We start from the raw sequence: 27,288 nt of genomic DNA, 5'->3' as shown, positions 1-27,288 counted from the left end.
TATATGTGGTTGGTTGCTGCCTGTGCTGGTCCTGGGCATATAGGGGTGGCCTCGCTGTCAACCTGGGCCAGCTGCCACCAATATTGGGCCTGGGGCAGCTTAGCAAAAGGCCCAGGGGTTCCCTAGTCCTATTGCCACCTGCCGTAAGACTCAACTGTTGAAAGAGCTTTCCTTAGGTCACAGGCTGAGCTGGTTGAGCTGGAGTTGAGAGTGTCCCTTGCAATGTAGCTCTAGGTAGGCAGGGTTGGGTTCCAGGATATTACGGGGTATGGGTGGTGGTTTTTACATGGTTAATACAGATTCAGTTCTTGAGCCAGTGCCTGGCCTGTGACCACTTCACAAACTGCCCTGAGAATACCACAACCAGCCACCACTCGCCTCAGACCTGCAGGTTTCTGAGAAGGTTTCTGAGAACTGCCCAAAAGTGACTGTGGCACAGATTTTGGGTCTCTGTTCACTATCAAAAAATCCCCAGTCTGCTGTAGGCTGTCAGCTGATGTAGAAGGCTTCTGCAGCTTAGAAGTGTGCCTGGAGATGCAGTACTAGCTGTGCAGGGTGGGGCTGCTGGGTGTCACCAAGGTGGTGCGCATGTGCGGATTTTACCAGAAGAATGTGCTCTCAGATTTGGTCCTTTGAGGAGTGGTTCAACATAGAAAAGATGGCACCCTTCTGTATGCTACATGTGAGGCAGGCTCCACACAGGGACAGTGACTCCTGTTCCTCCAGCCCTCGCCTGGAAACAACACAACTCAGTCTTTCCCTGTATGTCTCTGTCGCTTCTCAAGTTGCTGCCCTTCCACTAGACACCAGATGAGTGTTTGCAAGCAAGTAAGCCTGTGTGCAGGCTCTATAAGAGGGTGTCTTAGTTTTCAGCCACCTTCTGTCTCCCTGGGACAGTCAGAGTCCTCGCTGATTTTCACTGCCAGATGCTGTGGGAACTCCTCTTCCCAGCACAGGATCCCAGGCTGTGGTTCCTGGTGTGGGGCTGGGACCCCTCCCTCTTCCAGGGATACCTCTGCCACCGAGGTGTCCCTCACGGTGTTCAACCACTACCTGTGTGTTTGGAGTCAGCCCATTTGGCATCTCTGCCCCTTCTACCAGTCTTGATGTGACCTCTTTTTATATCCTTAGTTATTGGGGTTCTGTTCAGCTAGTCTTCAGATGATTCTTGAGGTTGATTGTTCTATAATTTATTTGTAATTTTGATGTGATCCTGGGAGGCAGCAGGCATAACATTTGCCTAATCTGCCATCTTGGACTTTCTTCCTTGGCTCTACTTTTTATATTTAATAACCATTAGATGAAGCTAAGTACTACTTGCATTTATTTATTCAATAAATATTTATGAACAACTTTATGCCAAACATTGTCATAAGCACTAGGAAAACAACAGCTAAAAAAACAGAAAAAAAAACGTGTTCCCTCATAAAAGAAATAAATGATAATATACATATATATCGTGCAAATGAAATGAAGAAAATAAAGCTGATTAAGGGAATAGAGAGTTGCAGTGTGGGAATAGGGGCATACATTTTACACTCTCTTCAGATAAAAACTTTCAGAAGTGTTGACGTTTGAGAGGACACTTAAATAATGGGATGGAGGGGACCATATGAATATTGGGTAGACTGGGGAGAAAGCCAGGCTAAAGGAACAGCAATTGCAAATACCAAGGGGAAAATATGCCTGATGTGGGATTTGAAATCGTAACTCACTAATCCCTACTTCCCTTGCTCTAGTTCTTGTCCCCGTCCTCTGCTCTACTTCTTTTCATTGCACTTATCCCCTTCTGACATACAATGTAATTTATTCATTATAATTTTGATGGTTTCTGTACTTCTTCCAACTGCAGCTGGAAGCTCTACAAGGAAGGATATTCATTTATTGTGTTCACTAATGTATCCTAAATGCTTAGAATAGCATCTGGCTCATAGATGGTACTCAATAGATCTTCATTGTATTAATTGACAGTATATTCTGGGAACTGCAAGGAGACTGTGTAGCCAGTGGACATTGTGTAGGGACAGTATAGTGACATGAAGTGAGGAAAGAGAGGCCAGGATCAAATATTGTATGGCTTTATAGGCCACGGAAAGGACTTTGGATTTTCTCTGAAGTCTAAGAGGAAGCTGTTGAAGAGTTGAGAGTAATAGCACGGGATGGTCTGATTCACATGTTTACAGATCTTACAGGCTGCTGTGTGGACTACACAATCTACCGTCTCCAGGAGCTCCTAGTTGAGTGGACGAGCACACTGAGTGGCTGATAACTCACCTACTGCAGACCTGAATAAGGGCTACAGCTGGAGTACAGACTAGTTCTGTGAGAATAAAAAGAATCTGGACTAGAGAGACATCATAGATGAGGGGGCACTGGAGCTGGATGAGTAAAAAGAGAATTCTGGGCAACAGAAAACAAGTGAGAAAACGGTAAATGCAACACTATTGAATTATTGATAAAAAAGGAAATTTAGAAACTACGTTTGATTCTGAGTGACTGAGAGGGTGACAGTGACAATACGTGCTTTACATACATTATCTGACTTAAATTTCACAACACCCCAGTGAGTTAAAATCTGTGTTTGTCCCCACTTCTCTGAGAAGAAAGCTGAGGCTCAGAGGAGCTAAATCAAAGCTTTTTTCATCAATAAAGTAGAAGCATGGGGATTTGATTTTGAGTGTGTTTGATACTAGAGGCCATATACTGAGTTGATGATTTAATAATAATGCAGTCAGAATTCAGAGAAATACTCAATTGCTTGCATCTAATCAGTTCAAATTAATATTTTATGTGACTAGGGTGCCAGTTTATATAATGCTGTCCAAGAGACTGTAATCATGTTACTGGTTACATGCCCTTCTGATATTAAAACAAAGCATTTATAATAAGAATTTCTGCCTTTGTTATGAAATGTTAATATTTATGTTCCTTTCATTTATTTATGTGTGGTAAATGCCATGTACAAGACAGACAAATTGAAGAAACGATGTATACCCATAATATACCATGACATAATAAACTGTTAAATCTGGTCTGCATGGCCTCCTAATCAACAAGCTGCAAAACTGTTGACTTGACAATCATCATTTAGGTGTCTACATTTCCACCGAAGAGGTTGGAACCCAGGATATTTTTAATAATTCACTGTCAATATGTTCAAAATAAAGTTTCGCTGAGGTCATTCCCTGTCTAAGCGGTGTTTAAACTTTTTATTCCTTATTTAGTAATTAAACTGAAGAATACATTAATAAATCAAGTCACATGACCTGGACTTAAAATAAGGGTCAACATAAAAAATAGAATTAAAGGAGAAAGGGAGAAAAAAATAGACTTCTCAAAGAGGAAATATTATCCAGTGGTTTTTAAGGATAAGGGTACACCAGATCAGTGTTTCTCAATCTTGTTCACGTTATGGCACAAATAGAAAATCACGACATTTGTACATCACACTAATGTAGACGGAGGAGGATGCTCAAGCATGGAATTTAGTACCTCTGGAGTTCTGGAAGTCCCAGGATTTAATGAGTCTCTCTGAAGCTGAGACTAGTGTTTCAGCACCTATAACCTATTTACAACACACTGCTTAGGAAGCTCCACCCTAGTTAGCTCAGAACGATTTATGGTATGACCAAGAAGAGCAGAACTTTTCATCTCTCTTATGTTCAGTCTGACTATAAAATAAAAGAATTGCACTACATCAGTGATCCTGTAATCCTGTTTGCACATTGAAAAACGCCTGAGGAGATTTAGAAAAAATACCAATTTGACATCCTTAAACTAATTAAACCACAATTATTAGAGGTGAGGGCTAAACATTGGTGTTTTTTAAAGCACTCCAGAAGATTCTAATGTGCAGAAGAGTCTACTGCGGTAGATGATTTCCAGGGTCTTCTATTTCTCTAACCATCTGGGATTTTAAATAATGTTAGGAGATATTCTTTAGCAACCTGTGTTAGGAGAATGGATATGTGAATGATTTAAAGGAACAATCAAGGAAAACCCATAAAAGAGACGGTCCCAGAAAGAGATGGCAAATCATTGCTGATGGTGCATAAGATCTTCATGTTGATTTAAATTTGCCAGGAAGCTTCTCTTTTTTCCTTGTGACAAAATTCACATGGAAGTATCAGTCTCAGACTTTGAGATGAGAGAAAAAGAGGTAAGGATAGGGACAAACACATGTAAGTTTGTAAGAAAAAGATTTTCAGTGTAAAAGTATGAACTGTTAATCTGTGGAGAGGAGGTGAGCCAGCAGTGGAGAAGGGGTGTAAAAAGACAGGAGAAAGATTTATTAAGCTGTTGTGAAAGGAAAATGGGAGATAATGAGAGGCCAGGCAGTGTAGAGGGCACTATTGGGGTTGACGATGGCAAGTGTGTCAGTGTATTTGTTGTCTGATGTGCTCCAATGGGACACGGCAATTCACGTTGTAGCAGAGAAGCTGGACAATTAGGTTAATAGAGTTTTTACTGAATGAGGCAAAAAAATAAATTAGGAAAATACGCTGAGGGTATTAGCAAGAGAATAGAAGACCCAATAGACCATGAAGTCTGGCACAAACTTCCACCACCACAATTACCAGCATGGAGCTCACAGGCTCCGCCTTTCCACGTGTTACAGAACATGGTATCCTCTTCCTCTAAAGCCAATCTCTTCTCTCATGGATTCTATCTCCTTTCACCCACTGAAGGACATCACTTCAGAAATTTGCCTCTTTCCATCCTACGTCATCAGTTTGTCACCTTCCACTAGAGCCTTTTCCTCAGCATAGAAACTTGTAATTTCTCTCCCTCTTTTCCTTGCCAGCCACTGTCACATTCCTTTGGCTCCCTTCGCACCAGTATGCTTTAGGCACACTATTTCCAATTTCTGTCCTTCCATTTTATCATAAACTTACTTTGGGAGGTTTTCCTCCCAAACTGAAGCCTACTTTTACATTGCTAAATCCAGTGGCCCGGTCTCAGTTCTCATCTTTTGATCTCTTGGCAGCATTTGATACAGATGATCACTCTCGCCTACTTACTTTATATTAATCCCTGGAATTGCAGGACACATTGATCTCTCGGTCTTGCACCTACTTCACTGATTGTTCCTACTCATTCTCTTTTGCTGGTCTCCCAGGACTCTTATGTACTATGTGTACTATGTGTACTATGGCTTGGACTTGGATGTCTTCTCTATTTGCATTTACTTCCTGATGACTTCATTCCTTTTTTTTTCTTTTTTCCAGTCTGTAATGCCAATGCGGTCTCCAGATTTATATATTCAACTGCCAATGTGACATCAATATTTAGGTGACTAATGGAAACCTCAAACTCAACATGTACAAAACTGAGCAACTGAATGTTTCCCAAACCTGCTTCTCTCACAGCCTTCTCCCATCTCATTAGGTAGCAATTTCATCCTTCCACTGCTCAGGCCAAAAAGTTGAGCAACTGCTTTGACCAAAGACCTTTCAGTTATTCTGTGTTCCTTTCTGTCTTCCACAGCCCACATCTGATACACCAGGAAAATCTGAATATGTCCATAAAATAAAAATACATATTTGATAAAATAGCCAGTCACCTAAAAATGTTTTGATGTATGAAATCAATTGATCAATCACGCATTTATTAATCCCTTTATATTCTGTACTGAATTAAAATCAGTGGCAGATAAAGCAGTGCCAAAATGTAATTTTGATTTATAGTGTGGGTTTGTAATCAGGTAGACCTAATTTCAAATGATGAGATTTTTCCACTTATCAGTTATGTGATCTTAGACAAGTTATACTTATTCTAAGACTCAATTTCCTTATATTTAACTGGGGGAATAAATACCTTCTTTAGAGGGCTTTGTAAAAGGCAACCCTAAGCTGCCATATAATATCATTCAATAAATGGGAACTATTGAGCCATTGTTCTTGCTCTTAATAAAAAATAAAACAGAATAGTGATTGGCTTTGTCTTTCAAAGAACATTCTGGGAAAAAGTAAAATTGAGGAGAAAATAATGTACTTGCTACCATGGCAACTGTGGCAGTAGAGATTTTGTAAAGTAAGAAATAAGATAGTCTAAAGATCGCTTTAGTTTACTCCACAGTTTTGTCTAATATTGCCCTTGTTCCTGTAATCTTGCCATCTTTCTAATCTTAAAAATAGGACTATGAATGGAGTGTTCATACCGTGTTTCCCTGAAAATAAGACCTAGCCGGACCATTAGCTCTAATGCGTCTTTTGGAGCAACAATTAATATAAGACCCAGTCTTATATTATATTAAAATAATATAAGAGCCGGTCTTATACTAAAATAAGACTGGGTCTTATATTAATTTTTGCTCCAAAAGACGCATTAGAGCTGATGGTCCGGCTAGGTCTTATTTTTGGGAAAAATGGTACATATAAATTCATGTTTTTTAAATTGTTCTATTGTTTCAAGCTAGCCATGATATACTAAAAACCCTCATGTAGAATTGGTTACCATCATGATTCTTTTCCTCGCATCCTATCAGTTAAATCTATTTCTTCTGGAATGATAAAAACAAAGTGTTAAGATTAAAATAAACTAGATTAAAAGCATTAGAATATGGGCTATTTTTCTTGGAACATGCATTTTTTTTCCTTTAATGTGATATTTCTTCCAATGCTCTGTGAATATGTGCATGGAGATGAGTTTATCTGTGTGTGCATTTGGGTAAGAGGATGCATGTAAGTCTGCAATCTGGTTGTTTTTTGTTTTTTTTTAATTTATTTTTTAATCTATTTGCTAAACCACTTAAGTAATATTTAATAAAGTAATATGAGTGGTAGTTAGACTATCTAGATTTGTTCACCTATTTTTATTCATTCATTCATTCATTCATTCAAAACTTGCCTATTATGTACTGAGCCCCAAAATTTGAATGTTAAATATTCCACATGTTAACTGTAAGGATCTGGGAATAATAATAAGCATTTTCAAATTCTCAGGAGTAGTCAGCAAGTCAAAATGAGATAATTAATATTAAAATACAATCCACGCAAAGAGAGAAGCAAAACAGCCAGAGAAAGATGTTTCAAGCATTTGCCAAATATGTACTGGATGCCTACTCTATACCATGCATTGTACTGGTCCTTGTTAGTGATAGACAAGAAGTTTCATATAAGGAATAACTTTTACACACTAAGGAAGCATATTTTACCTTAAACTTGAGCTAGAAATTATGCTTTCTGATTAAAACAAGAAAATCCAAATTCTGTATTAGCAACTGAGAATTGTGTCCTGGTACAGTAATTCTGGTGCACAGTGTCAGAGAACACATATGGAAACTGGACAGTAAATAAATTAAAGAATATAGACTTACCCAGAGTAGAAATATTTTATTTGGTCACAAATGGCTAGGGATTTCACCAATTTCTTCAAAAAAGTGAAACTTAACATCAAACTGATACTGTACAATAGTGTACAATAGAACATGTAGGGCATATCCAAGTTTAAGTTCGACATATAATATTCTGTATGTAGTTCTCATGCCATAGAATGGACCACTAACTCCACTAACTCTTTCTCCACTAACTCTTTTTATTTTGCATAAGTCAGAGCTCAGCAACCCTTTCAGGTATTGTTATAAAGACTTGAACTACGTGGGCATCCGGTATTCAGAGTGGTATTCAGAGTGAGGAAATAATATCCTGTCATAGAACTTTAATATCTTTTTTTGTAAAACCAAGTTGATGGCATTTATTGCAGAGCATGCGATAAACTTAACAAAATATAATGAAATTAATGAGTTGTAGAATTATAAAGTGCTAATCAATGAATATTTTTCTGTTCAATGACAAAACAAAACAAAATTCAATCCTGAAATTCATACAATATTTGTAATTTACATAAAGGTGTTCATGGACAATCATAATACATGTAAACATTTGTGGGAAATGTGCTTTCAGCAAAGAAAAACTGAAGTAAAAGAAAAGAAGGAATATAGAAATAAGATGCCACTGTAAAATTTTCTAGTTTCAGTTCTAAAGATAATATATACAAGTATGTAGGCATGTATGTATATGTATATACATGTGTGAACACAAACATACATTCATGTTGGTATGTATATGTGTATAATACACATGCACATACCTATACACATATAAACACATCTACATGCATGCCTAAATCTACAAACATGCAGATTATGTATAAAATACGCACGTTATGGTCATGTGGATTAAAGTAAAATTGAACATTTTTTCTTGTTATAAATGGAAGCTTGTAAATTTCAATTTATTTTCTTTCTTTTTTTTTGTATATTATCTTGATTTATTTGGGACATCCTCAATGAATGGTTTGTTAACTAAAGAAAGCACTTGAACTTGGAAGAATGTCTTTAAGGCAGAAGTTTTTTAGTTTGTTTTGTTTTGTTTTTCTGTTTGTTTGGATCGTCCAATGGAAGATCTCACTGCTAGGATTGATTACACCTATTGGATGGAGATTCTTATTGGCTTACTACAAAATGGAATGTTTCCACTTGGTTCACCTGCCCTTCATTTCTGTTAAAAGTGTCCGGCACAGCAGCATTTCTCAATAAAGATTTTTTGAATAAATGAGTGAGTGAATGAATGAATGAATGAACCCTACAAACTTGTATAGATCAGCTGTGACAGTCAGGAAGTAGGAGACACAGAAACAGGATATAAAAGTAAATAGTGTTTTTGCTATATATGTAGGGTCATCTTTGCTGCATTTTGTAGAACTTGTGATACAAGGATAAGGATACGGAAATAGATAGATGTGAATAAATATAGATAGATAGATGATAGATAGATAGATAGATAGATAGATAGATAGATAGATAGATACATTGATAGATACATAGATACATCCATAGATAGATAAATAGATATGATAGACTGAGAGATAAGTAGATAGATAGATAATCTAGCTGGAAATATATTCTTAACTAGCTTCCATTACCATTCATATGGATTAACTAGGATATATTGCCCATCTGGGCTGCAAATTTCACTCCATCTGGCATGGCTTCTAACTGAATGCTTAGCTATAATAATCTTGGTTATCCTACAGTGCTATGGTGTAATATGGTGTAAATTGTAGTGATATCTCTCCCTTCCCTTCCTCTTCCTCCTCTTCTCCCCTCTGCCTCTGTCTTTTTCTCTTTCTCTCTCTCTGTCTCTCACTCTTGCTCTTGCTCTCACTCTCCCACTCTTTGTCCAGTATGACATTTTCTTTTCAGTGTATTCCTTTAACTCCTCAAATTCTTGTCATTCTATCAAATTTTTGAGCTTTTTGCCCAATATCCATAAATGAATGAAAGAAAAGTTATATAGAGTTCCTTGTCTTGAAGCAGAATATCTGCAGTTATTTGATTAAAAAATTACATTGAAGTGATGGATTTGAGCCAAATCCTCCTGACAGGATATGAAATGGTAGGCTCTAAGATATTTTTTGAACTTTTTATAAAAACCAAGCTGATAACATCCATTTCAGAAGGCTAAAGAGTAATTATTTCCAGAGGCAGAAGGATGTATTAGTTGACTTCTAGAAATCTTCTCTGTTTGTCTATTAAAAATAAGTGTCTGATTTCAGGACTTTATTATATACATTTTTAAGAACGTGCAATTTAGTTACCATTTTACTTTTTCATTTTCAATTTATTTCTGTAAAAATTCAAGTGGTTGAGATGCCTGGTGTCAAACTTTCTAGAGATCATAGTCTTAATTTATTTTTTTTGGTAAAAGATATAGCTTGAGAGGTTTTTTGGGGTAGTCTATACGTAGCAATTTAAGTGGACATATTATTTACTCTCCGAGTGGTAGACATTAACTGACTATTCCCAAAAATCTCTCAAGATATATCTTTCACCAAAAAAAGATATGCTACCATGCGCATATTAAATTTTGTTTCACATAGTAATATTGCACTATATACTTTCACTTTCAAGTTAATACTTAAAGTAGTCTTAGCATAAATCAAAAACAATCGAACGAAAAATGAAGTTTCTTGACAAGCCAAAATAATCTTGGAGAAAGCTATTTGAAAAAATAAATGTACTAAACAGAAGTATGGAATTATGATTCTATCTTTCATATACAGTAGTACTTCAGTTTTCGAACCTCTTTGTTGACGAACATTTTGGTTTATGAGTGCTGTAAACCGGAAGTAAATGCTTTGGTTTTTGAACACGACTCAGAAGTCGAATATGTCACACGGCTTCCCCTGAGTGCAAAATCCTGAGGCCTAGCTGCTGGCTGTTTTAGAATATTTCAGAGCTCGTGGATTATGTTAGAAAACCGAAATACCACTGTATTTTTTTGAGAGAAGAATGTTTTAATTTTACTTGATTTCATAGAAATAGGGTGTTGACTAGATTAAGTTTCTTTACTAATTTCACTTGAGAAAATGTTTATATGTGAAAAAGCACATCTAGGACGAGTCATCCCACATCCAGGACAAACAAATCAAATGTTCGCTGTTAAAGGAACAGCTCTTCCAGTAGCCAGGGCAAGGCTGTTACACTACTCACCTGCACCAATGCCAAAAGGGATGAAGAAACCAAGACAGAGAAGGCCCAGGTTAAGTTAGTCATTAGCATTCATTAAATTGCATTGCATTTGTCTTACTAGTTATCTACCTCTTATTAGTTGATGTCTCTTCCACCAAATTTAAAGTTTCTTGAGGACAGAGACTGTATCTTTTATAATTACGCCTCCAGGGCCTGGCAATAGTACCAGCTCTCTACAACTGTAATGGACAGGCAGGATTTTATATCCTCAGCAACTTTCAGACCTGGACACGACCTTCTCTATGTCAGGCAGAGAGAGAAAGTTGAGTTGTCTCCAAATAGTAGGTCTTCAGAAAACTGAAATAATGTCATTATCATAAATTGCCTACATAGAAAAAAAAAGTTTGGAGACGCGTGTATATTTTGGCAATTTTTAACAACATTTAAAATAAAGCACACTATTTATATTAATTATATACTGTTTCTTTTTCTTGCCTCTTTTAACATTAATTCCTGATGACTTCTTCCCCTCCCACATAAGAGAAATGGAAAACACATGTTCTTATTGGCCCTAAAGCTTCAGAATTCCTAGCTAAAATAGTTTGCGGATTGATACAAATTCAGCAAATAGGAGATTATACCAGGATTATGTAATATACCAGAAAAATAGTTTATTGGCTCCTGTACAATAATAGTGAGAAATCTAATGAGTCGTCTGGTCTAAATTACGTTAGAACCAATGTACAGGTAAGCATAAAAGTACATCGGTGTTATATTTACACCATAATAATCTATTTGGCAAACACATTTTTTCGTTTAAAACCCGGATTTTCAAGAAGCTTTACATTTGTTTTGGAGATGTAATTTCCGCTCACAGCTCTTTGGGGAGCACACGTTGTGGGGCCTCACTAAACACAGGAGGAAATATGGTCCCAACAAATATCTTCAAGTGCGAATAGCAGAATGTCTCACATATACCACTGATTACCACAGCTGGTATGTTTATTTACTTATTTTATTTGAGAATCATTGGAATGAAACCTATATGGGCTAAGAAATTAGACTGGATAAAAAATAAAGTAATATAGCTGCTTAAATACTTATGAAAAAATGAAACAATTTTTCAGGTTAACTTGTAATGATAATTAAAGATATAGTTAAGGAGACTAATAGTTTTAGCAAATAGGTGATTTATACAGGAGAAAGAAAAACACAGTTAAAAAAATCATTTGTTTGCTCAAAAAACAAAACGATTGGAGCTGGTCAAAGGGAAATGGGGGTCAACCTGAAGGACCTCTTTGTGGCCAAAGCTGGGACAATTTGAGCATCAAAATAAATTGAATGATCACCCAAAGTTTAAAATAAATCTACCTGAGCCCATACTGATATAAATGAAAAATAACCGAAATAAATGAAAAAGTAATCAGAGAAGAGGCAAATCTTCTGTACAGAAAAATTCCATTTAACATACATGTAGTTACTACCCACCTCCAGGAGGAAAAGCTTAATTTCACCCTCCCTATCACCTCTTTAATGGTGCACTAGGCTTAGTGATTAACTTCTAAATAGAGTATGGAAATGGAAAAATAGTAACTTTGCCATAGGACAACATGGCAAATACTACCTACCCCACGTGATGAAGGTTAACATCACCAGTGACATGTGGATATCAGGTACCTAATGATATGATGTGATGAGAAGGACACTTCATCTCTGTGGTATTCTTCGCCCAAACCCATAGCCCTAGTCTAATTATGAGGAAAACATTAAACAAAACTAATATACACAGAAGCATCAGAGCAGGGGATACCCTATAGAAAACTTGGCTTGGCTAGTGCTTTTTTTATTATTAAATTTATTGGGGTGGCATTAGTAAAATTATTAAGTTGGTGCAAAAGTAGCTGCAATTTAAAAGGTTAGAAGTAATTGCAAAAACTGCAATTACTTTTGCACCAACCTAATACATCTGTTTCAAGTGTACATTTCCATAATACATCATCTATATATTGCATTGTGTATTCACCACCCAGAGTCAGTTCTCCTTCCATCACCATATATTTGAACCCCTTTACCCTCTTCTGCCATCCCCACTACCATCTTACCCTCTGGTAACCACTAAACTGTTGTCTATGTCTATGAGTTTTTGTTTGTTTGTCTTGTTCCTTTGTTGCTTTCAGTTTTATATCCCACATATGAGTAAAGTCATATGGTTCTTGAATTTTTTTCTGTCTGGCTGTTTTGCTGAGCATAATAATCTCAACATCCATCCATGTTGTCGCAAATGACATTATTTCATCTTTTCTTATGGCAGAGTAGTATTCTATCATGTATATATACCATATCTTCTTTATCTGATCATCTGTCAAAGGACATTTTCGTTGTTTCCATGTCTTGGTCACTGTAAATAAAGCTGCAATGAACATAGGGGTACATATATCTTTATGGATAAATGTTTTCAGATTTTTTGGCCAGTATTTCTTGATAGTCTTCTAAAAACTGTCAAGATCATAAATAAATAAATAAATAAAATTAAATTAAAAAAACAACAAAAAACAAGGTAAAGCTGAGAAGCTGTTACAGACTGGAGGAAACTGGGGACACATGAAAGCTAATAAATGTGGTACACTGGATGGGGACCTACAACAGAAAGGGGGCATTAATGGAACGACTAGTGAAATCCAAGTCTAGAGCTTAGTTAAGAATAATGCACTGATATCAGTTTCTTAGTTTTGAAAACTATACCACAGTAATGTAAGATGTTAACAGTTTGGGAAACCGGTTGAGGGATATTTGAGAACTCTCTGTATTATCTTTGCAACTTTTTAAAAAATCTAATATTGTCCCCAAACTAAAGATTTATTTAAAAATTATTTTCTATTATTATTATTATTATTATTATTATTATTATTATTATTATTTATACCAGTTTGCTAAGTACACAATTACCTACTCACATAATTTACCAGAATGTAGGAGTCCCATCTCAGGAACTAAGAATCATTTTTCTGCTTTACCCTCATTGATATAAATTTGAATCATCATTGGAGAATCAAAAGTACAAATGAATAATTTAAGTTTTAAGAGCCCATCACCATCATATTTCTTTTATAGACTTCAGGTTCAGAGCAGGTGGTTTCTGGTTCTTGATTATGTGTTACTGTGTCATTTTAGATACACTCACAAAGAAATACTTTTGGCTCATTTTTGCCTCTGTCCTCCTGAAGTCTCCAGCTCTGAACCATGTGTAAATGGAACATTTATTTTTACCTCTAAAAAGTGTAGAATCATCTGAATATGATCTTTTCTACAGACTAAATAATTCTTAAAACACATAGAAAAATAACATGCTTTGCAATGCAGCCTAGATGTTTGCAACTAATAATTTTGGATCTTGAGTCAAAAATCTTTACGTATCTAAAAGGTATTTTATTGTTTTCTATATATGACAGATAAAGTTGTGATGTTTTTAAATGTACTTTTTTAGGCATTGACTATGAAACTTAATGATTTTTGAGTTAAGATGGGGGAAATAGAATACTGATTATTCTCATATCAGGTTGTTCTTTAGGAATTCAGAGAAGTAGATATATTTAGTGCATTTTATTTGATAATATTCCTAGTATTATATACCCTTACTGAATTGTATGCCTGGTGCCTCAGTGAAAGTAAAGAATTCTTTAATTTCAAAGAAAGAGCTTTGTACAAAAATTGAACATCTTGTTGAAAATACTGGGAGTAACAAAGAGATTTGGAAACATACAGAAATAAGAATGATAGAAAAATAATTTGTTACTAAATACAGCTTTAAACATGCTTTAGGTTAGTCAGAAGAGGTCCTCAAATTACACTGTGTACGCTTCCCTGAAATGAAACTGTATGTTATTGGTTAACCAGGGTATTTAGCATAATCACTCTGCTAGACTGTGGTGGAGGGGGGTGATTATCACTGAGAACAGATGGGCAGGTCCACAGCACTGCCAGATTCTGCACAAGCTCCATTTATTGTTGGTTCTTGCTTTTTTTCCCCTCTGCATTACATTTTTTTTTTTTTTTTTTTTAAAGCATTGTATGTTCTAAAGAACTAACTGCACAGAAAGTCGGTGGCTGATGACCTTTCATCTTAGATTTCAAACGTAGGAGAAAGGTTCAAAATGTTATTACTGGGTATCTATGAAGGATGGGGCAGATTGCATTTTACCCTTCAGCCTCCCTCAATGCATGCACGGATTTATCTGTCCGCTAAGCTCTCTGCTCTGCATCTGTAACTCCTTGTGGATTATATTGTCTCTGTGATCAGAAATGATTTTCTCCGATACGAGCACCGTTTCTGGCTCCCCTAAAGTGCATCCTCCTAATGGGATCCGGTTTTACACTTTCCAAGTAAGTGTGCTTTAAATGGCTTCACTACTTAAGAAGTTAATATATAGTCAAACTTTTCATAAAGGGAACTATAAGGAAAGGAAAACTGCAAAGTATTAACAAGGATGTAAGAAATGGATAATGTGCATGTTAATCTGTGCTTTAAATATGGAAATAAAATGGCCTTCTCTGTGAATTCAAGCAAAATAGTAGTGAACACTTAATTTTCATAGGAATTTCAAGTTTTTCTACAGTATCATACTTGAGAATTTATGAGCTATGTCTCCTAATATTTTTGTTTATGGCTATCATATGGTAAACATTATAGAGTCACTCCCTTTTATATCACAGAGAGGGTAGAATTAAAAGACATTTTATGGAACTTTGCAAACTATGTCCTCTGGGATTAGAAAAATGTTTTGTATTTCATATGCATAATTTAACATAATTCCTATTATTTAATTTCTTATGTGTGCAATATATAAGCAAACAATAATACAGGAGGCTTAAGTATCAAGTTTAATATGCTTTTCAATTTGAGGAAAAGTAGAAACTCAGTAAGATGGATGATTTTCTGTGTTATCCAAAAGTCAAAATGATTTATAACATAAATATAACAGTGAGTTACAAAGCTGTTACCTACTAAATATATTTCAACTGCCTGAAAATAAATCAGCCATCCATCTAGAAAATTGTTCAGTCTAAACTAAACCAGATTCTACCTCATTTGTATCCTCAAATTGCATTTTTCAGTACTAAGGTTTACTTTGTTATTCAGTCATGTCATCATTACATGAAAAGGGAAAATGAACCTCTTCTCTCTGTATATTTTACATTATGGAAACATAAACATCCTGCCATTTAATTATTTTAGCTACATAGTTGTAATGTTCTGGGAAAAAAACCATAATAGACGCAGAGAATTAATAGAGTAGAGGTAGTCTGAATTCTTTTAAAAGGTGGCTCTGAATAAATGCACATCTTGTGTATTAAAGTCTCTTGCTTTTGCATACTATAAGCAGTAGATATAATTACTTTCTCTTTCCCCATTTTGTACTTCTATTTTTAATCCTGTTGCCTCTCCTGCTTTACACTGATGTCTACTGATAGTGCAAGGCTGTGCTATTACAGAATATATTTGCTTCCCAGTGGCGATCTGGGTATTGTGGCAGTGACTGAAAATGCAAGTGCCCTAGGGCTGTTCTACAGAATTATTACTTTTTTTTTTTTTTTCTCCGTACACTGAGGTATAAACGCTCTTTACAATATCCTGTAGCTGGCTCTTTGGGGCAGCTTTTGACATTAGGTATTCTACTTCAGTCTCTTAAAGTTTAAGGGTCAGTAAATTCCATATGCTCAGTCATGACATGGGCTCCTTCATGAAGGTCTTGCTGACACCTTTCTTGGCAGATGATTTTCTTTGAAAACACATTTGAATGATTTTTAACCACTCATTTTTTTTTTGTTGTTGTTATTGATGTTATAACAATTCGGGGAAACACTCTAGGATTTCAGATAAAGTAGAAGTGCTGAATTTCTATAGAATATGAACTTTGTTTCCTACATTTTTAATTAATAAAATGATATTTGATCTTGACATTTATAATAGAATATGTGTTTAACTTTTCGTTGCTATTGTTTGTTTTTGGTGGAAGAGAAGGAAGAAAGAAAGATGGTTTTAAAGCATGAAGGTAAATGTTTATAAAATTGACTCTGCTTTTATTTTCAAAGGTACAGAATTAAACACGATCCCTTTTCTTATTTATATACTTTAACCTGTTTTAAGGCAATGTGTTTTCTTTGGTTGAAATACTGTTATAAGAAATGAGGTGCTGTAAAAGTAACATAACACTTCTCAAAAAAAATGTATCTTGTGCAAATGATTAAATTTTCAAAAGTGGTTCTCATTATGGAATGGCATAAATGCATTTATGAACTGATTCTGCATCAAGGAGTTGAGACTTTAATGCTTACTTTCTTAAAATTATTCTAGCACTAGAGTTAACACAGGCAAAAACATTTAAGATAGCTTAGCATAAATAATACTGTTTCAGTTTCACCTTCTCATAAATGTTCAAACTATCTTGTCATTTTTTGCTGAAATTGTATTTAAATTTTAAGTAAGATTTAGTATGTATTTGACTTGATCATTTCAAAGGTAAAAAGGTAACAAATAAGAAGCTGAAGGATATTTTAATTGCAAGACTTTCTTTACATTGCATTTTAATTTAGTCAAATATATTTTTACTTCCACACATACATGCAAATGATGTTTTTGTATAGACCATCTAACACTTAATTTAAATTAATTGCTTTATGTGTGCCATCTCTCTTCTATATTATTATGAATATACTTCTGTCAGCATTTTTCTATTCAGAGGTACCTAAACCCTGGTTAATGCCAACACCCAATTTGTACTATATATTTAGTAAATTACTTATCACTCAAAATTAAGTTCCATAGTGTAGTTGCCTAGACTGCCCTTTGATAGACAAAAATTAAAATCAAATGCTATTAGAATAAAAGATTAATTATAATATCTATGTGCATTAGAACTGTCCATTTATGGGTCTCAAATATGTACAAATGGGAAACTCACTTTAAAATAAAATTAAATGGCTATACAGAGGGTGCCAAAAAAATTTACGCACATTTTAAGAAAGGAAAAACTGCATTAAAATTGTAATATTAAATATATACCAATAATAAAAGATGAAATACAAGTCATGTATATACATATTTTTGGCACCCCTGGTATATAATATAGTATATATGAATGCAGTGAATTCTCCTTAACTTTATGTCCACAAAATGATGTCCCAACATGACTTTACATATAGCTCTATTTTTGCAAATAAACCACTTATGTGCTTTGCATAACCTGTAGATTGGTTCATCATCACTTACTGTGTTAATCTTCCCAGAGGTATTGAGGGCTAACACGCTGCCCCTCATTTCCTAGAGATGAACTGTCTTAACTGGGTGGTTTTCAAACTGTGTGTGCACAGCCCTGAGGTTTCATGGGAGTTTGTCAGTAGTGGCTGGAGACAGTGTGGAAGAGGAACACACTCTTCTGACGCCCTTAATGTTTCCTTATTCTGTACTTCCTTGCTCTGTGCAAGCTTTCATGGACAACAATAGTAACAAAAGGCAAAATAAAAGAGTTTGCAAACCACTTCCTCAAACCAAAGGAATTCATTTCTGACAGAACACTTTCATCTATTGAACCCAGAGAAGAATTATTTCAGTTTAAAATACATTTCTTTGCCATTTAACCCTAGCATTAGTAACATTAACTGCCAGGACTATGTGTAAAAATGGACTGTTGCCTCCTGGCACCCACTGGAGACAAGAGAAAGACACTTTATCCCCAAATATGAAAACATAGTTCTCTGCCATTTCCATGTTTAAACTATCTCATATATCCCTTAAAGGATAAAATCCATCTCCCTAACTGGCATAAGAAGCCCTTTGACGTATTGCTTTACTTCACTTTCCCAGAAAGTTGTCTGTGTGCTTCTATTGTCTTTGCCTCTTCACTGAAACTGCCCATTGGGAAATTGTTTTTATTTAAAGACTCGTCTCAAGTGCCACCTCCCTCATGAAGCCTTTGCACATTCACTTCATGTCTGCATGCTTTATTAAGTGCCCTTTCTGAGATCCCTTGCCTGTTTGTGCCACTGTTAAAGCACTTTTTTTGCTTTGTTTTAATCCCCGAGGATTTTGTCAATCCCTAGACCATGGATACTGAGTATCTCTGTTTAATACACTGGAGACATATATTTGAAAGGTAAATGATTAAAATAAGAATATTTAGCACAGTAAACAACACATGATCTTTTCTTTTTAGTATATAGGCAGTTGGTGAGGTATAACTATATATTACTAAAGAAAATATCTAAAGACATAAAAATATATAAAAATACATAAAGATATATAAAGATATATAAAAGTAAATTTGTTTAATGCTAAGCCTTTGTGTACCACTGTTGAACTCTTCAAAATAGGTAATAGTTCCTTGAGTAATCAAGAAAAAGCTTTAATTTTATTGTTTTAAAAATATACTTCTATGGCAGATAGACAAAACCTTTCTGAGACTTTCTTTTCTTTACATCTCTTTACTGTTCCTTATTACTTGGAGTTTTCCATATTGAATCAAGAGGAATTTAAAATTTGATTAGTATATATTTTCCCATTTAGCAGATAGGATTAACTCTTCAAATATATGGAAAACTAATAGGCGAGCTGGAAATCTCAATTGCATGAAGAATTGCACTCAAAAGATATTACTGGTAATTAGTATGGGATGCCATATCTTTGTGATTGAATGAGATTGAGGTAGTTAGGGCTGTTTGGCAAAGAACCAGTCTTTTTACTATTCTGTCATTTTGATCCTACTAGGAGTCCACTGTTACTTTTATATTATTTGGAGCACATTGTAACTTCTTAGTGTTGATAATTTTAAAATGTATTAGAAATATCTAACACAATGCTTGGCACGTGTTACATACTTTGAAAAAAAAAGAAGAAAGAAATGAAGTCACAGTAGTCTTACAGAAATGGTAAGAAAGACAGACCCCTTGGCTTTAGGATTACATAGTCATATACGCAGAGGTCTCCAGATAAATGAAAGAATTGAGGTTTTTCTCTGTCGTCCAGTTGTACACAGTCATGGTTATGAGTGGGAGAGATAACAGAGGAGGTGTGTCAGCAGGTGGACAAGCAATATTCAAAGGTACTTACTGGTGTCGGGGAAAGGCAGAGGTTAGCATAACTGGAGCGTAAGCTGGACACAGGGAATGACTGAAAATAAAATGTGCAAACTCCAGAATACAAAAATACATTTGAATGTCATCCTCTCAGGATCTTGGAGTCAAGATTGAAGATCCTGGACTTAAGGAAGGACTGACAGGCTTGTATTTTCTGTTTAGTTAGAATATTCGATTGTGCCTTGGCTGGGTGATAGGACCAGAACAGAGACAACAATTTAGTAACTTTCCAAAAATATCCCAATGAATTGGCATGATTTCCCTGCTTTTCAGATGAAAAAAACTGATGCTACAAAAGGTACCCAAAGAGTCATTTGTAATGCAGAGAGTAGGTATTGTAGTTTCTGTCTGAATCCAGGGTAATGGAAGCCAAAAGTCTATGCTCTTTCCCCTATAGTTTGCTACCTAAAGTGTTGATGGTTCAATATAACAGCAAAAGAATTCCAAGTTATACAATTTCTAATCTCACTGATCTGTTTATTAAGAAGTTTATAGAAATTTGGCTCTACCACTTCAAAACACTGTACTATAGACTCATTAGGTTTTTAAACTTAAGGCTTTCAATTAGTTATACCTCCTTATTTTGTCTTTACTCACACAATATTCTTCTAGTTGGAAAAACATTTATATAGTAACCAAATTGTCAAAAAACTTATATCTTGGAATTGCACTGAAAGACAGAAAAGGGAAATTGAGGGGGGAAATCTTTCCTAAATATACACCTTTGTTAACTTAAGAATGAGCTTGACATCAGTGTGGCTAACCATAGAAATCAATGAATAGCCCCTGGGGCTCCATGTAGGAAATCATAACTCTCATCTGCAGAGGTTTCTGCTTAATAGAAATCTGCTAGGCTCTGTGTTCTGAGTACGGGCTCTGTGTCCTTGTTTTCACTGTTAAATCACTAGCCTCAAGCAGAGTGCCTGGCACATAGCCATGATTACTAAATATGTATTGAATTGAATTACAAATGGAATAGAAGAATGTCTTGCTCTGTATTATGTAGGCATTGCTGATATTCTCATTTAGAATGACCTCCCCACAGGAACACATAAATAGTTGTAAGATCCCCTGGCTGTGTTCCACAAATACATTTCACCTAATTCACCTATACCTAGCTAAAATAGCTCTATATTTCAGGTAATGCCTGGAGGAGAGGGAGATTGGAAATGGGGAATAATTGAGGAAACTCGAGATAAAGTATTTCATGCACTGACTGCAGTGCCTGGTGGTTAGTGAGAGAGCAATAAACAGCAGTTGCAGCAGTGTGATCTGCAGACCACAATAGAGGTGCAACAATGTGAGCTAAGAGCAGTTAACAATCAGAGAAAAGTCATTAAGACATACATTCAAAAGAATTTATTAACTTACTGAATATAGGAAACAAAAGAGAAAAAGGCAAGATTACCTCCTAAGCTTTTAGTGAGGGAGAGAGGAATATGCAGGAGCAGCTTTGGAAAACAATATATTGAGTTAAGCTTTGGACAGATTGAGGAGACAGTTGGAAATCCAGGTTTGGCTCTCAAGAGAAAAGTCTGAGTAGTAAATATAAATGTGTGAGGCATCTGCTTACAGGATAGGGAAAGCTATAGAAATGTATGAAATGACCTTGGCCAAGAATGAGGAGTATGGGGCAAGTGGGATGGAACATGGAATACTTGGACACGTTGATGTATCCAGAATTACCATCATTTTGAGTATGTGAGCTGGATGTATTTTGCAAACACATTTTGAAAGCTTTTTTCTTATCACCCACCTTGAATATCATCCCTGAACATAATTCAGGTTAGATGCTTCTGGCTCTCTATGTGTGTTTTTGCTTTACTTTCTAAAGGAATTTTGGAAGCTGACATTCCCTTTCAAAACCCTCCTGAATATCATCCCTGAACCTTAATAAAAGTTAAATCCTGTCCTTACACTTTCATAAAGTAAATAGTGTTATGTCCATTGTACTATTTATTATACTACATTTAGTTCTTCACTTATCTCTCTTTACCATTAGTCTGCGAACCCGTGGAGAGCATAAATTTTATTTTACGTAACTACTTATATTTATCTATTGATGCCTAGCTTTGTGTCTGTCAAATAGAAGTTGTCTGTGCTTTTGGATTGAATGAATGAATTCATGTTTAAATTGAAGGCTGCCTAAAATTAATACCTTTTTATTAATTTGTGAAATCATTCAACACACCTTTTTGGGCATCCCCATTATGCCAGATTTTAACAATGGGGAGCAAAACACCTGGTTTCTGCACTCAAAAATCTTAATGTCAGCTCAAGGAAAATTATTCACAAGTCACAGTAACACATTACTTAGTTCTCGACAGTAGACAGACAAAAATGCTTTGACTTTAAAGGAACGTACCGATAGTTTTATTATAACTCGATCATGTCAATTCAATAATTCTATTTCCAAATCCACTTTTAATTCTAGTTCACAGTTAATTTTTCCACTGTTACCCATTGGTAGCAATGAGATTGCATAATGGTTAAGAGCGTGTACTTTGGAATTTAAAAAAATGGTTCAAAACGAGGGCATAGCTATGAGCAAGTGGAATTATTTCTGAATTTTCACTTTCTTTGAGTATTGTAAAAGAGTAAGAGTAGGTCATGAGGTCTTTGCGAGTGCTAAAAGGATTATTTATGAAATAATGTATATTTTCTTCCAGTAAAGATGGGACTGAATCAAGATTAGCTATTGTTGTTTTAATGATTAATGTACTTTCAAAATAATAGCATAATTTATTCTACAAATGATGATTTTCGGTTATTCTAAATTTAGAAAAACATAATGCTAAGAGAACATATTCACCACTTTAATACTTCACTTTAAATATTTCATATATAAGGGAGTCCATTAAAATATATTTAACTTTTCAAGATGTTAATTTTATATAAATTTTTTTGTTCTTATAGAATGTAAGTTTTCAGAACATTGATGTTCAGTACTCTTTTGAAATTGTACATGATTTCTTTTATAACTACATTTTTGTATTTTCAAAATATATTTTTTAAATTTACTTTTCAGTTTAGTTTGTATCTTTATTATGACTTTTATTATATCAAGTTTGATACACATACAAATGCAAATTTAAAATCACCCATTTGTGAAATTAGCTAATTTATATATAATTCAAAATATCTACAAATTAAAAGAGAATAGCTCATTTTGTATCCTAGGTGCTCCATACATGTAAAGATTTAAAGTAGTTTACATTTCTGAGAGCCAACAAGATAGATGCTATTATTTGCAGTATAATTGTCCAAGAATTTCTGAGTATCTCCAAAATTATCAGGCATTTTAATAATATTAAAAAAGTATAACTTTTTAAAAGAATATCAGAAAATAGTATTTTAAGTTATATCACAAAGAGTTAGTTGGCAATATTAAATGGATAACCAAGCAATTTAACTAGGGAGAAATGGACATAACCCAGTTCTTGTAGCTTGAATATTCACAATTTTAATTATGTTGGGAAAAAAAATACAGAACTGCCATAGAAAACAATGTTATACTTAATTGTTTTCTATCAGTAAAATCAATGCAAAAGTGACTGTTCTGAACTACAATGTCATGTTACACTGTTCTATAGCATACTATTTCCTTTTATCCTGTATTTTTGTTTTGATTATTTAGTACATCATTAATCTGCTTTTTCTAAGATGATTCATCTTTGAAGTTACAGTAGGTCTATAGGAAGTCACAGGGGTATTTTGATTCATGTTACAAAGAAGCTAAAAAAAAAAAAAAGAAAAAAAAAAGGCTTTGAAATCCTAAAAGATATACAATATCATAAATAAAACAATAAAAATTCAGTGAAGAATTATGCTTTATTATTGTTTAACTATGTTTTTGTTTTAGATGTTAACATCTAAATAAAATGTTAACATCTAAAACATTTTGTTTAGATATTAAAATATTTAATTTATAAAGAATCGAATGTTTTAACAATAATATAATGCAGTTCAAATATTTGCATACACATTTCTTTCATTTAGGAAATATTAATAACTTATTTTACATGAGGTCTATAGTTTTAAGGAGCAATTATTGCAATACATAATAGGTCAAAAAATGGATTTTGTACCAATCTTCATTTTGAGAACATGTTGATTAAACTTGCCATTTTAACTATAAAGTATTAAGTATCTGACAGAAGATTAGGTGATTAGCTTCATTCGCTTGCGTGTTTGTGTTTGTGTGATTGTTGATATTGCTGTCTTTGTTTAATTTATGGAAAGAAGTTATAATTATGGACATAATTTATTTTTGTAGAGATTTTAAAAGAAAAATTTAAATATTCCTAAATTTTAAATAAACATATTCATTCAAATTTAATGTCCATTAAATTATATCGGAATCTATACACTTCATGTGAACTTTAGGTGTTCCATTTCAACCTGTTTGATGCTTTACATTAGTAGACTATTTAATCAGCTTCAGTTTTCTTTCCTTATCTAATATTTCTTCTGAAGTTATCACTATTGTATACTAAATATTCTTTCATTTATAATGATGTAGTATAGCAGTTTGAAGTCAGACAGACCTGAGTGTTAGTCAGTCTCTGCCACCTACTGGACAGGTAACATAATCTCTCTAGCTTCACTTTTTTTTCATCTGTGAAATGGGGTGAATAGAATTACCAATCTTAAGGGACTGTCATTAAGGCCAATTGAGGTGCTCACCACGGGGCTGAACATGAACAAGTAGAAAATAAGTGTACCTAAATCATTGTCTTCAATAATATTATTAAAGTATCAAATATTTGAATGAAATACTTAATTTCTTAAGACTGTAATTACTTCTTACTATCAATGCAAATTCTCCCTGGGAATTGAAATTGGGTTTTCAGATTTTATGTTGTTGACTACAATTTATTTTTTCCTTCCTTTCTTGTGAATGGGTGTCAAAGCTCCTTAGAATTGTTATAGAGATTCTCAAGCTTCAGAAGACATAACTATCCAAAATGTAGGGTTTCATGTGCCAACTCCAGAGATGATTCAGGAAATCTGGTAAGGGCCAAGGAATATTCATTTTAAACAGAGTTCCAGGTGATGTCTATGCAGAAATGTGACAAATTGGGAAACAGTGACAGAAGATGGAGAATTTTTAGCACTAAAAAGTTACTTTCTATTTGAAAGATAACTGATGAGCAGAGGTTAAATATCCACGAGGTTTAAATAATTATCCTATTTTAGAAAGACATGCTTTTTTTTTTTTTTGCTTTTTTTGGTTTCAGGTGTAGAAAACAACGTAATAGTTAGACATTTATCATTTATATCCCTCACACAGTGATATCCCCCTCCCCCCTCTACTACCCTTCTGACATCACATACAGCCATTACATTTCCACTGTCTCTATTCCTAATGCTGTACTCCACTTCATATATATATATATATATATATATATATATATATATATATATAGATATATATAGATATATATAGATATATATAGATATATATAGATATATATAGATATATGTGTGTGTGTGTGTATCTATATCTATCTCTATATCTATATCTATATATCTATATCTATCTATATCATCTATATCTATATCTGTCTATCTATCTATCATCTATCTATCTATCTATAATTGTAGTTGACATTTATTATTGTTCAGCTTCAGGTGTACGGTGCAGTGATCAGGCATCTACATCATCCCTGAGGTGGTCTCCATAATAAGACAAGTGTCCATCTCGGGTAACCTACAAAGTCTTTACAACATTATTGATGACATTCCCCAAATTGACTTTCATATCCCAGTGGCCATCTTGTGGTTACCAATTGTGCTTTCTAATCCCCTCATCTTCCTTCCCCCTGAGCCCCACTGTCCCCCCTCCCCGCCCTGCATCTAGCAATCCTCGGTTTTTCCTCGCTGTCTCTGAGACTGTTTCTGATTAAAAAGACACGCTTTTGATTTGTTGGGATGAAGGCATTTAGTTATTTCTTTCATGGACCAATTTTTAACTCCAATTGATGTGTGAATTGTGAGGATTCCAAGCTATTCCTAAAATAAGCTGATTAAATCAAGGAATAGCCCTCAGTAATGACAACTTTAGTTTAGCCCTCTTTTAGGGCATATGTTTGTCATGAAATTTCCCAATTCAGACTTAATATATTTCCATGTCAAGAATGATATCCATCTGTTGTTAATTAATGATTTATCTGTCACTTAGAAACTGTGTCAAATGAAACAAAACCTTTATCCACTACAGTAAATAACCAGTTTTGAAATTCTGATTTCAAATTACAGCTTGATTAAAATAATACGTGTTCATTAGAAGAGGGGTGTTATGTGGTTGTTATTCCTGTACTATACCATTTTCAAATATCAAAAATAATTCCTCCTTGTGGGTTTGGTCATTATCTTTCTGCCTTCTGCTGAATCTCAGTATTAATGCCTAGAAATTGTGACTTTGCTTTCATAAAATATCTGCCCTTATGCCAAGATATATTTGCAAATTCAAAATCACAGGTTCATAAGAAAATTCATGAGAAAGCCCTACTATGTGATTGCTTGTAAATTCACTAGTTGCTTATCCAATTTTTAAATTTAGCTTCAATGAGAAGAAAATTGGGAATCTTATTCCGATATAGGAAAAATAATCTTTGATATTAAATATATTTTACCTGTTACAGAAAAATGATTTAAGATACCAGAATTATTAGTGTTGATTAATGTCTCCAGCTCCTGCACTTTGTGATATGTTTAAGAGGTGCAGTGGTCACTATACAAGCGTTTTTAATATCTAGCAGGATCAGTCCAGAGCAGACCATATTTTCTGAGAGGTATCATGTTGTGATTAAAAAAGTAAACGATTTGGAATCAGGTCAATATATATCCTGCCACTTACTACTAATGTGACTTTGGGCCAGTTATGTAACTACTTTGAATTTCAGTTCTCTCACTATGCAATGAAAATAATAAAACTGGTCTCACAAGAATTTTATGAAGATTAAAAATAATGTAAAGGAATTGTATGAAGGTTAGAAATGAGTAAACTACCAAGTACCTGGTAGACTTTTTACAATAAAAAAAAATGATGATCGTGACAATAAGAAACTGGTAATAATAATATTAATAATACCTGGTTTGGTTTCTAACCTCCAAGATAACCACCCACCAATGATCCTCACTTCCTGAAATTCATGCCTCTGTGTAATCCCCTCCTTCATTAAATTAGAACTGAACCTGTGTGGTTAATATATGGTACAAGTGAAAGAGTGGGCCTTCCTTCTAAAGTCATTTTCTCAGGCTAGCTGTAGTAGATATTACTACTTGCCTCCAAATATTCATTGTTTTGTTCTTTATTAAAAGATTCCCAATTCTTGGTTTGGCACGTTTCACATGGCCACGCCATCCTCTCTTACAGTTAGGTATGGCTATGTGACTAAGTTCTCACTGATATAGAGAGCCAGGCTGTGCAAAACTTCTTGGAAGCTCTTTAAAAGGGATGGAAGCCACCGTTCTCCAGTTTACTCCTTCCTGATAATTGTAATGCAAAGCTGATTGCTGGAGCTCAAGCAGCTGTCTTTGATAATGAGGTGAAAGCACAAGCTCAAATTGGCAGAGACAAAAGAGAAGGAGCATGGGCCTCTGTCAACTTGGATCATCTACAAATAGCCTTGGGCTACATATATCCAGTAGTCTTTTATATGAGAGAGCAGTAAACTCTC

The 27,288-nt window shown here is 34.5% G+C and overlaps 1 protein-coding gene across 17 annotated transcripts in view; it reads left to right on the top strand.

Annotated features, from left to right (window-relative positions):
- The window catches only part of PPFIA2 (PPFI scaffold protein A2), a 456,741-nt gene that overhangs the window by 124,779 nt on the left and 304,674 nt on the right, over positions 1–27,288 (top strand). For 2 of the 17 annotated variants that reach the window (XM_074325363.2, XM_074325360.2), the window contains exon 1: positions 14,461–14,854. The exons of 13 other annotated variants lie outside the window; for them this stretch is intronic. In XM_074325363.2, the coding sequence (XP_074181464.1) occupies positions 14,774–14,854 (81 nt within the window). In that variant the 5' untranslated portion in view covers positions 14,461–14,773. Of the gene's footprint in view, positions 1–14,458; positions 14,855–27,288 lie in introns of those variants that run through there. 2 more of the 17 variants (XM_074325359.2, XM_074325361.2) reach the window with 2 other exon arrangements.

Source organism: Rhinolophus sinicus, chromosome 1, assembly GCF_057876585.1.
Source record: "Rhinolophus sinicus isolate RSI-liver-muscle chromosome 1, RSI-T2T, whole genome shotgun sequence".
Classification (NCBI taxonomy): Eukaryota; Metazoa; Chordata; class Mammalia; order Chiroptera; family Rhinolophidae; genus Rhinolophus; species Rhinolophus sinicus.
Note: the sequence above shows the minus strand (reverse complement) of the source record. Positions and strands in the feature narration are given on the sequence as shown.